The sequence below is a fragment of the Amphiprion ocellaris genome, chromosome 16 (assembly GCF_022539595.1).
Source record: "Amphiprion ocellaris isolate individual 3 ecotype Okinawa chromosome 16, ASM2253959v1, whole genome shotgun sequence".
NCBI lineage: Eukaryota > Metazoa > Chordata > Actinopteri > Pomacentridae > Amphiprion > Amphiprion ocellaris.
In genome coordinates this window covers 16,730,025-16,742,168 of record NC_072781.1, presented here as the reverse complement: position 1 = coordinate 16,742,168, position 12,144 = coordinate 16,730,025, and the positions used below count along the sequence as shown (strand labels likewise).

The following is a 12,144-nucleotide window of genomic DNA, read 5'->3' as shown; positions in this document are numbered from 1 at the left end:
AATATTCAATAACTTAACTTTTATACACTGTAGCGTCACCAAATTTACTGGAGCCATCAGTTGTGTCTTGCTGGTCATACTACAAGTCTTGGTTTGATGCTAAATACAAAATCTGAATTTTAAGGAATTTTTATTATTTAATTATTATTTTATTAGTCATAAAATTCAATAACTTCACTCATATACTGTAGAGTCACCAAAATCATTGGAGCCATCAATTGTGTCTTGCTGGTCATACTACAACTCTTGGTTTGATGCTAAATACAAAATCTGAATTTTAAGGAATTTTTATTATTTTATTATTATTTTATTACTCATAAAATTCGAACTTTATTGACACAGAGCAACGTTACAACAGAAACAGCCGCAGAGGAAGCATTAGAAAAGCATAAAGTGCCAAAAAACAAAACCACAAGCAGGAACAAAGCTATACAATATAAAACAATGCATAATACAAAAAAGAAAATCCAACTTAACTTTAAAGGGGGAAGTAGTATTTCTGCAAACCATTTTAAATCATCCATTGACAATGATTCTCAAGACAATGTTTTTTTAAAACATGTTTCATTTAAGATAAAGTCACAAAATATTTAAAGTTAAACAAAAAATAGCTTATGTCGGGAGGAAACTGATATTTGCCTAGAAGACACAGCTATTATGAACATCATTGTTGCTTCAAATATAATACATGCTTTCTGTATTAGGGACCAGGACCTTTTTTATCACTAATTAGCATCATTAGCATCATTAATTGGGTAATATACAGTACCACTATTGAACACCAACCAACCAGTTTGGCTTCTTTGAAAAATTTTATTCTGTTGTGTTTCAAATAGGATAAAAGCTTATCCACTTCGTATTACACAATCAAATATCTTTCAATGTAAGCAGCATAAATGGAATACAGTATTAATGGTCCTTCTTCCATTAATAATAATATATGTCTTTGATTTATATTGCAATTAAAACAGGAAAAGAAGTTCATGAACAGTATCTGGGAAACAGGGAAAATTGAGTGAAGTCTAGGACTGGTGATTTGATCCATGGCCCCTTCACATGTCACAGTATCCTTTGCTAAGACATATTGTCGTCTTAGGGCTTGCTCTGGGGGTTCAGGCATATGGGTTCTGTAAAGCGTCTTGAGACAATTTAACCTGTAATTGGCGCTATATAAATACAGTTGAATTGAACTGAATTGAACCCCAAGTTGGGCCTGATCACAGACAAGCACCTTGCATGGCAGCTCCACCATCATTACTGTGTGTGTGTGTGCGTGTGTGTGTGTGTGTGTGTGTGTGTGTGTGTGTGTGTGTGTGGGTGGGTGTGTGTGTGTGTGTGAGTGAATTAGAATGACTGTAAAGTGCTTAAAGGTATCAGCATCAGCATAAAATATTCTCCCCTTTGCAGGACAGCGACAAAATAAAACAGTTACAAAACAGCAAAGGCCACAGAGAGAATGTAAAAGTTACTTCTTAAAATCATGACTGATTGATTTCAGTTTTCATTCCGTGAACCCATGAGAATATCCCTTAATTACATGGTTCATGATTTGCCCTCCATCACATGTAACAGCAATACATTAACATTTGTCCAAAAAAATGGATAACACAACAGTGTATCGAATCCTGTCCTTAGATGAAACACATCGGAAGACACAGATTTCCATAATGCCAATAATTTTGACAAGCTCTCTCTTTCACATTCAGACAGTTACATTTTCCTGGCTATTTCTTTGTGCCTTGTATATCTTAGCACACTCCTCCAGTTCTGATTTCAGTGCAGCTGCTTCAGGTCGGTCTTGTGGCTTCTCACACAGCAATGACTTAATAATTTGGTTCTGCAAAAAAGCAAGAAATTGATTGATATGTTTGTACCAAACATAGTAAATGCAGTCATGTTGCCACACTACTGAGGCTCAGTTTTTCTGACATTTAATGTTTTGTTCAAGAAACTGACCAGTCAGTGAAAATGTATTGAATCTGAGTCAATATGTATATGTCAGCTGCTCTGGTGTTGTTATTATGACCAAGGCTTATGTCACATATACACAAGAATTCTTTTAAAACTGTCTTTTACTCCTTGTTCTGAAAAAAACAACCTCAACCTACATGAAAAGGAAAAAATACAATTGGGGCAGTGTGAAGAGCACGCCCAAACAAATGGTGGTGATATAACCCTAAAGCCATGTTGGCCAATCAGAAGTCTGGTTCCAGTATCCTCCTGACAATGGCATATCAAGGAAGGAAGTTGTGGAGTGATTCTAACATGACTGTTCCTCAACATAGTGGCAGAAACTATATATTAAAGTCCTAGTAGCAAGGTTACCAATAGCACTATTTTGGCCACATATGCCACTGCACAAAATCACCTCATGTAAACAAAGGAGATAAAGTTACACATTTCATCTCAGAAAACTCCATTCCTCCTGCCCGCAAAGCAATTATTTATGTGATATATTTTAAACAATACCCGTGTAGATTCGGACAAAGCCTAGTCTTGTGAAAAATACTGTTTCATGTGGCAAGTAAATCAGTATAGTAAAAACATGGTAACCTACCTCTTGGAGAAAGGTCAGTAAAAACTCTTTGGGGAGCTTCTGACTTCTGAGGTCATCCCATATCTTGACATCACACAGCAATAAAAGGACAAAAAAGCATGTTATTTCCTTATAAAAAAAAACTAGCAATCTGAACGAAGCTCTACTGAATATTGCAAATAGATACAAGAATAAATAAGATGTACAGAAAAATTAGAAAGTTCTGTCATATCTGCTTATGCTGGACACCATACTAAAAAGAAATCAACTATATTTATGTCTAGTTAGCTGTACAAACAGTTTACACACACTTGTAAAGACCATGTATATAATGGCAGTCCTGGGTTTAAAATGACTCCTGCAACTTTGAATATTCTGCTATGGAATTAGTTAAAAACAAACAAACAAACAAAAAACACTGCTCTTGATATAATTGGTACAGTTAAATTCATTTTGTTGGCTTTCTGACACAGACTTGTTTCTTCAGCACAGTCCACAAATTCTTGATGGGGTTTAAGTCAGGACTTTGAGAAGGCTCATCTAAAACCATATTTACAGCCTGATTTGATAATTTCTTTACCACTGCACCAGTTCCTTGACACCAAAACAGCCCCAGAGTATAATACTACCACCACCATGCTTGACAGTAGGTTTGGGGTTCTTTGGGTTAAAGGCCTCGCCTTCTCTCCTCCAAACATATTTCTGGTCATTGTGGTCAAATAGCTAAATTTGTATTTCATCTGACCACAGAGCTTTCAGCCTGAAGTCCTTTTCTTTGTCCATGTGATCAGCAGCAAACTTCAGTCAAACTTGAAGGTCTTTAGGGGCTTCCTTCTTGCCTGGCACATCAACATACAACACACTTGACTGAATACTGACATCTGTGTTCCACCAACTTATAATTCATTGCAGATCTGCTTTTTGGTGATTCTTATTTGACTTTTGACCATCTTGACCAATTGTCTATCAGCAGTAGGTGACAGCTTGTGTTTCCCTCCTGATCATGGCAGTGACACAATTTTATACTTCAATTGTTTGAAGAGATGATTTTGGGATCTGTAGCTGCTTTGAAATGGTTCCAACAGACTTTCCAGCCTTATTGAAATCAACAATTTGCTTTTTCAAATCTTTGTTGGGCTCCTAAAACTTTCCCACTGTAGTGTTTGTGGTTGAGACTAATTACTGTATCAAATGGGCCCTAATTAAACTGTCTCAAAGGATTCAGCAGCTGTAGTCAATCGTAATCATTAACAAGAAGTTAAGAAACCATGCCACCAGGAAAATTCAACTGACACAACTCTCTACGTCACCAAAATTAGGAAGTCAAATTGCTATATGTATGTATTTTGGCCCAGCAGATGTCATATTGCCTCAAGGCCTATAATAAATCTATGAAAGAACCAAAATGCATGATTGTTTTCTTGTGACAAAGACGCATGTGTTTCAATTCCATCTTACAAAATTAAAAATTGTACAAGTCACTAGATTGCCATGATATATAAGGTCTATACAAGTGTGTTTAAACTTTTGTTTACAACTGTATCCATAGGCCTAGGTAACGCAGTAACATTTTGTGGCAAGCAATATTTAAAACTTTAACAATACCACATTGTGTAAGCTTCTATTGATACGAGGCTCACCTTTGCTCTTTCAAAGCCAGTGGAGAGTTTCCAAAGAAGTTCAAAGTATATCAGCCCCAAAGCAAACATGTCCACTTTCCGATCATACATATCAGTCCTCTGGAATAAAATGATGAGGTAAATTGAGTTAACTAGATATCTTTGCTTATATATGCAGAAAAAAATAAATGTTTTTCTACCATAAAAGCTGCAAACAATGCAACTACCACTAAAATAATGAGACTAATGTAGAAGGTGAAAAATTACGACTAAGTCATTTAGTTTGCAACAGCACATAGAAATACATCCATTTTAAAACAACAATGGAAGAGAGTCAGATGCTTGTGTCAACATGAAGTGAGTATCTCACTTGCTCAGGAGCCATGTAACTTCTGGTTCCTGTGCCTTTTGTTCTCTCCATCATGTTTTCATCGTCAGTCTCAACAGTGACCAAACCAAAGTCCCCAATCTTTACTTCTTCATCCTGTCCAAACATGATGTTGGCAGGCTAAACAAAACAGCAAATAAAACTAATTAATATCAAGCTACTTGTAAAATAAGAAGTGAGCTGGTTAATTTAATGCCTTAGCATGTTTTCAAACACTCAGTGCAGCAACTATTTTGTTTAAATGTTTAAATGACCAGCTGGTGGGCTTGTGTTTCAGTGGTGGAAGAAGTATTTTGCTCTTTTACTAAATAAATGCACTGATCCCACACCATAAAAAAATTCACCAAGACAAGTACCTCCAATTTATACTTAAATAGAGTAAGCAAGTAATTCTACTTGGCTACATTCTGTCATTGCTACACTTATGCATACAGAAATAACAAACTATTTTCTGCTTTACTTATTTGACATTTAAATTGCCACTTTGGTTCCCGAGTGAAATAGCCTGACAATTAGTTGATGGGTTGCCATTAAAATCAGGTGGGGAAACATTTAATACTAGCCGAAAATATTTTCTGAGAATTACAAAAAAATCTGAAGAATAAAAAAATAAATCATAACTTGAGTGACAGGACAGTTTCCAAAAGCAGTTTAAGTTAGCTGTCGTCTCAACATACAAACTCAGTAACCTTAACCAGAGAGTAACATTCACTGTAAACGGGAATACAACACAGTATGTTAACAGTACATAGAGGAGTAGAACCCGAAAGAGTTAATACTTCGTGAGTAACACTGAAGGCTCACCTTAAGGTCCCTGTGGATGAGTTTCTTTGAGTGAATGTACTTGACTCCACTGACTATTTGCTGCAAAATCAGCAGACTTTCTTCCTTTCTCTTGGGGTTTTGCAGCGTTTTCTTGTTCTCCTCCTTTATCCAGTTTTTAAGTGTTTTGGAGTCACATAACTCCATCTTAATGTAGAGGTATTGTGGGGATGAACTACTGTTAGATCTAAGAAAGAAAAGAAAATGGTGAAACATCTTCATTGTTACAAGAAGTGGAGTACAACAAGTAATGAGGATGAGACTTACTGCGAATCGCAGTAGTTGATGTCTATGTAGTCCGAATCCTCCATCCAACAATCGTAGTATCTAACAATGTTGCTGTGACGGAGGTCTGATAATGCCCTCACCTCTCGCAGAGCCTTTCTGTTTAAAGAATTACATGTAAGGTCAGGTTGAAACTGTCTTGTAATGCATGTACACTACTGTTCAAAGTTTGGGGTCACTTAGAAATGCCCTTATTTTTGAAAGAAAAGCAGTTTTTTTTCAATGAAGATGACATTAATCAGAAATACAGTCTAGATATTGTTAATGTGTTAAATAACTATTCTAGCTGGAAACTGCTGATTTTTAATGGAATATCTACATAGGGGTACAGAGGAACATTTCCAGCAACCATCACTCCTGTGTTCTAATGCTACATTGTGTTAGCTAATGGTGTTGAAAGGCTAATTGATGATTAGACAACCCTTGTGCAATTATGTTAGCACATGAATAAAAGTGTGAGCATTCATGGAAAACATGAAATTATCTGGGTGACCCCAAACTTTTGAACAGTAGTGTGTTACTGAAATACTACTGTGCCTCTACACTGAACAGCACTACAGTGACCTGCACTTTACTTACTCTTTACCACGAACAATCTTCACAGCATACCACTTGTCAACGAGTATTTGTCTTGCTTTGTAAACACGACCAAATCCTCCTTTGCCAAGACGCTGTCTAGAATCGTAGTCTAGCATAAATCTATAGACATTCACAAGAAATAATAGGGCATAAATGTAAAAAGCAGTGCCTTATGCATGATTGTACATCACTTAAATTAGCATTGCACCTGAATGCTTTTTCATACCTTGACTGGATTGTTGCATCATTTGCGCCGTTTTCCACACTCTCGTTTGTGACAGCATTCTTAAAGAATAAAACAAACACATTGTATGGATTTAATATGTTGAAAAGTCCTCACTCACTTTTAGAGCAACATCTCTCCATGGAGATCAGAAGGACTCATTGGTATTGCATCACTGGGACTCAACTGCCAGATGTCAAGGACATTTACCAGGCCCAATGTAACAACCAGGCACCCACATCCTGCACATCACACCCTGCTCACCAGATATCACACTCCTCTCTTCAGGCAGGAGATACAGGACAATTCACACATACAAGACTGAAAAACAGTTTTCCTCTAGAGCAGTTACACTGCTGAAGACTGCCTGAACCCTCCTCCCCCCCAGCTCAACCTACAGTCACACACCACCGCACAGAGACTTAACTGCCTCTTGGGGGAAATAATCAAACCAAGTTTAACATTGTACCATTATCCATGAATCCAATCACCTTTGTTGGCACTACCTCATCATGTGTTCATATTTCCTAGATATTATTTAGACACTGTCTTCTACTGTGCATTGTATTATATATTTCATTCTATTTTGTCTTGTCTTTTATTCAGTTTTAACTCAGGGAGTACCACCATAATTTTGATGTATTGTTATCTGCAGCTATACACAATGACAATAAAGGTCTTCAATCTTGAATTAATCAGATTTATTCTGCATCTATTTTCTTTACAAGAAAAACTACTAGAATTTGTTTAAAACTTAGAAACATTAAAAATAGTACTATTATTATATAGATTATACAGGAATGAACTTTGACAGAAATAACAGACCTGATCCTTGGAAGGGGTTGATGGATCTGCAGATATTACCCAGTCATCAGTACCTGTTGCCAGACTCTGTGCTGATGGCTCAACACTCTCTCTTAAAGAAAACAATGAGAGACATTAACAGCCTACAGTGCTCTGAGCAATATTGTAAGCTCTACAATCTGCTTTAATACAAATGTAAATAAAGAGACTTACAGTGAAGTTGGTGTTGAGAACCTGGCTGATGCACTTTTTTCTGACTTAGGTGAACCGACGGAAACCTAAAATGTACAAAAAATGTGGTTGGTGGACATATGTTAGGGATTAAAGTCCCTCTCTGAAAGCCCTAAAACTAAATTTTTGTTAATCAAAGTTACATAGTTTCATTATGATAAATAAAGGACATGCTCCCACACTATCACTATAAGTCAGAATCACAGCTTACAGTCATCTCTGTCAGACATTATGACTCAAAACCAAAGAAGAAAAAAAGCACTGCTTGACTTTAATATTTTATCTGAACTCTTTTCATGTAGTTCACACTTGCATCCCTGACTACCTGCTGCAGAAAGCAAACCCATACAGAGAAAGTTGCAGTCCTTAAATATTCCTCTGAGGGTAGACTATTGCCTTGCCTACTACAGATTTCTTTGAAATTAATGAAGAAACTGACCTGGCCCCTGGAGGGGTTTGATGAATCAACGAATACTATCGAGTCACTTGCACTTGTGTGCATGTTTTGTGATGATGATTCGTTGGAGTCCCTAGATATAGAAAAACAAGCAACATAACTACAGGTTCCTCAGAATATAGTGCTGATTATACTATTGCAATTCTGCTATAATAGACAGAGTCCCTATTGATCCCCTAAAGAAAATTTCAGCATTGCAGCAACAGTTTACATATCAAAAACACATATAACTAACATTGAGCTGACATGAGGTAGGTAAGAAAATAACACAATCCTAAAAATATAGAGACATTTATATAAAAATACTGTACTGGATAAAACATAATAATAATAATAAAAAAAAACATAGAATAGGATAAGACAGAGATAAAATATAGACTATTTAACAAATCAATCTGCCATCCAATGAACATCAGTAAGTGCCTTACTGTGTAGTTGGAGGTGCTGATGATACAGATGATGCTCCATCGTCTGACGCTGTTGACGTGACAGACACCTTAAATGCAGAGAAAAGGAGTTCAGCATTATGTTACAAAAGAGGTGTTTTTAAAAAAATATTGCTACCATTGGTAACATAAGACATCATCACTAACTACTGCCTGGCTTAGAAAATCAGTAAATTAAAATGATCATTAGCAATACATTTGATGATATAAATAAAGCAGAACAAATTAAAATACCTTGCTGTCATAGTCTGATTGTTCCTGAAGAGCATCCCAGGCCAACTGGGCTGCATTTTGTTTGGCCTCCTTGACACTTTTACCCTCACCAACAGGGTATTCCTTGTCGTCGATCACCGATTTGTAGAAAAATCTGCATTGTGTTAAAGTGGAAATGGATAAGCTCATTGCACTAACAGTTCTAAATAGTTGAACATCATTCCAAAGTTAGTAAAGAGCATCTGCAGTGTTTATTCAGGTCACAGAGGTTCAGTCATACTCACTTGGGGTTATGAGGTGGGCCAGATCTCTTTCTGGCTTCTTCAAATTTATGGGAATGATTGGTTTTCTGACAGTAGTTATTAACAAGTCCTATGAAATTAGTCTCTGTAAAGCTGTTGTCTTTAGACGTCACACTCAGCTCTCTAGTCCCATCACTGTAATAAACAAGTAACAGCCACACCCATGAAGATGTCAAAATGGAACAATCAATCACCATTGTTCTTTACTCACCAGATATCAGAAACACTTTGACTGAATTCCTCTTTTTTTTGACTTGGTGTATTGTTGCAGTTCTCATCTGCAGGCTTGAAATGAGAAACAGTGTGACTGTGAGAAGACTCACACAGGCGACTGTGGCCCTCTAAGTATGTTTCAGGTGTATGATCAAACCAGGATGAACTGGTGTGTATTACTACTACTTACCGCTGTCGTTCTACTGCCATGTATGTAATCATATACCAGCTTGGCTGCTTCCTCCTTAGCTTCCCTCTTTGATTTCCCACACACCTCTGGATACTCCTTATCACCAACTATGAAGCTGCAGCATCTAATACCATAAAAACATTTAATTAGTGCAATTTTAAATAGAGACTAATTAGCTGAGAATTGGGTTGCATTTAGGAGGCTTACGGGATAGCATTATTTGGACCGGGTCTTGTCGACTGCACAGGTTTTATATTCAGTCCATTCTTCTGGCCATATTCATTGAGCCAACATATGTAGTTGATACTTTTCTCCTGAACTGATGCTGATGTTTCTGATGTGTTTTCTGTCTGTCAAGATAGCAACAAATATACATAAAGTATGCATATACGATACATGCAGATTTCCCTGTCTCTGTGACATAGTCTAGTTTAATGAAGAGGAACTAAATCTTACTGAGTCAGCTGAGTCCTGATGTTCATCCTTAAACAAATATTGCAGGGCTTTTTGAGCTGCATTCTGCTTGGCTTCCTTCTTCGTCTTCCCTGCACCACTGGGATAGGGTTTACCATTCAGAACTACCCTCTGGGTGAATCTGTAGACGAATTGTCAGAGCTTTGTTAGACAGGAAAGCGAGTTGGGTTATAATAAATGACATGAATCTCTACATTTCCAGTTTCAGCCAGTGGGAGGCAATATTTGAACACATCATCTATGTTGTGGCCACTTTGAGACAGCAGGACATTCATACACCAAAGTTCTGCTCAGCTGTGCTTACAATCATAGGCTGAAGCTGTATTCATTCACTCACTACTTAAAGTCCCAAGTCAAAAATGAGCTTTGTTCATTGTTGCTTCTTTTGGGTGTTGGATCTTCACTGTAACATTTGCCTCTTTGTGTCAGTCCTGTGGTGGACTGGGAGCCTGTGCAGAATGTAGCCCACCTCTGAGACTCTATCATAGACCCCAGCCCCCCTACAGCCCTATACAATAAAAAGCAGGTACAATGGAAAAACTGACACATAAACTGAGACTATATTAAGCACAAATGGACAAAAAAATGGAACAAATGGACAGAGTAAAGGACTGAAACCTCTGATGTGGAAATGGATCAAGGGAGGAAGTAAGATTAGCAAGACTGATTAGGAAAGCAGATATTTTCTAACCCAAACATTTTTTACAGGATTTTGTGTTATTCTATTTTGGTTATGAAAATTAAATAAAAAAAAATAAAGCAGGTACAGCTGATGGAGGGTTGGATGGGTGGACCGTCACTGTGCAGAATGGTTTTCAAATTATTGTGCTCAAATTGGAAAGTTTCTCTGGGCTCACCTAAAATCTGAGTTCATGGTATCAACCTGCAGACAGGATTCATGGCATCACAAATCCAGTAGGCTACTTAAATATGTGGAACCTTGAAGCCTGCTTTGCATATCAGCTCAGAAAGGACTTTCACAGATGAGACATCCTGAATCCAGTATTTGCAAATGTGATGTTAATAATTTCTAACCAAGTAGTGGGAGTTAATTATTATTATTGGAAGCACAACAGTTCATACATCAGGAGGATATCTGCAAGTATTTGTGCTCAGGTTTTTATAACTCTTTCTAACATGATCACAATTTACCATTCAGGAGCAAGTTATTCTGGTTAAGTCAACTCTTAAGATCAACATGTAAAAATGTCTGTTAGTGCTGTTATTATAAAGCTATGAAAAGTTACTATGGGCAAATGTGTGAATAATGTCAGTAATCTATCCTATAGTGCCATTATGGGATGCAGTTGTTGTCTCGAGCCATCGAGTGGGATATTGAGGAGTTTTCTGACAATCAGGCCTCTTGGTTAAATGTAATCATTACCAGCTTTCTGTGCTGACTCAGAAGACCTACAGTTACCAGAAGCTCAGCTCACCTTTTATCATGATCGGGACCATCGGAGTCCAGTTCATCGTAGCGCAGCACCAAGCCGCATTTCTGTGCAAACTCGTTCAGCTTAGCAACGTAGTTTCCAGTTTCCATCAGAAATGACACTGCAAATTTACACACACACACACAAAAAACGTGAACAGGCCGTTTCAATCTCACCTTATATCTATTTATTTACCCTCCCATCTTACTTCTGCTCCCGGATCCGCGAATGCCCGAGCTCTGTTTCGATTCAGCTGGCTTTAAAAATCTGTAGGTTTCGATTCCTTCGTATTTTATTAAGACATGAACAATCGAAACTGAAACTAGACTCCAGCTGAACTACAACTCCCACAAACGAAGGATGTGTTGATATTCTGTGTGGAAAAGAATGAAGCTGTCCAGTGGTCTCAGGGTAAGGGGGACATTTTTAAAAGGGACACCTCTCCAACATGTTGGGTTCATTTTTGTCATAAAGTGTCTTAGCTCCTGTATAAAATATAAAAGTAACGCTTTAGAGTTATCGTATTAAAAATACACTTTCCACAGTGGGAACTCAATGCAATAAAACTCATTACTGAGATTGAAACATTGTATTTCCAACATTTCATGGAGGAGACCAGATTTATCAAGAGATGTTCAGCCATTCTTCAGAGACTATTGTTTTCAGCTTCTCTTAGCTGGAGGGTTGTATTCTTCTACATTTCTGTTTCAAGTCAGTACTTTGTCGGGCCCCAGTTTTAACATTGAGGTTCACATGAAGGAAAGTTCTCAACACTGTCTAAGCTGTCACAGAACTTTCAATTCCACTAATAATATCTGTGCCAAATTTAAAGTGCTTGCCCATCTGTTTTCCACAGCTGAATTGTGAAAGTATGTTAGGCATACTGTGATGCAAATTCTTTTTGTACTTTTGCTTAAGTGTAAATTTAA

At 37.3% G+C, this 12,144-nt stretch overlaps 1 protein-coding gene across 1 annotated transcript; it reads right to left on the bottom strand.

Moving 5' to 3' along the window:
• Positions 1 to 275: 275 nt before the first annotated feature.
• LOC111573734 (interferon-induced, double-stranded RNA-activated protein kinase-like) lies at positions 276 to 11,536 on the bottom strand. Its single transcript, XM_023278030.3, has 20 exons — positions 11,424 to 11,536; positions 11,219 to 11,336; positions 9,765 to 9,903; positions 9,516 to 9,658; positions 9,309 to 9,432; positions 9,117 to 9,190; positions 8,888 to 9,040; positions 8,625 to 8,757; positions 8,373 to 8,440; positions 7,927 to 8,017; positions 7,470 to 7,534; positions 7,278 to 7,368; positions 6,456 to 6,514; positions 6,230 to 6,349; positions 5,633 to 5,749; positions 5,348 to 5,552; positions 4,526 to 4,663; positions 4,177 to 4,275; positions 2,558 to 2,620; positions 276 to 1,837 (listed from the first exon to the last, which is right to left on the bottom strand). Coding segments are annotated over exons 1-20 (2,136 nt in total). The 5' UTR covers positions 11,425 to 11,536; the 3' UTR covers positions 276 to 1,702.
• Between the last annotated feature and the right edge of the window lie 608 nt (positions 11,537 to 12,144).

Excerpts from the sequence above, each read along its gene's own strand:
- LOC111573734 (XM_023278030.3), bottom strand. Across the intron at positions 8,018-8,372 it reads TCAGCACCTCCAACTACACA|GGACTCCAACGAATCATCAT; the intron begins GTAAGGCACTTA and ends TTCTATATCTAG. Across the intron at positions 2,621-4,176 it reads CTGGCTTTGAAAGAGCAAAG|ATATGGGATGACCTCAGAAG; the intron begins GTGAGCCTCGTA and ends TGTGATGTCAAG.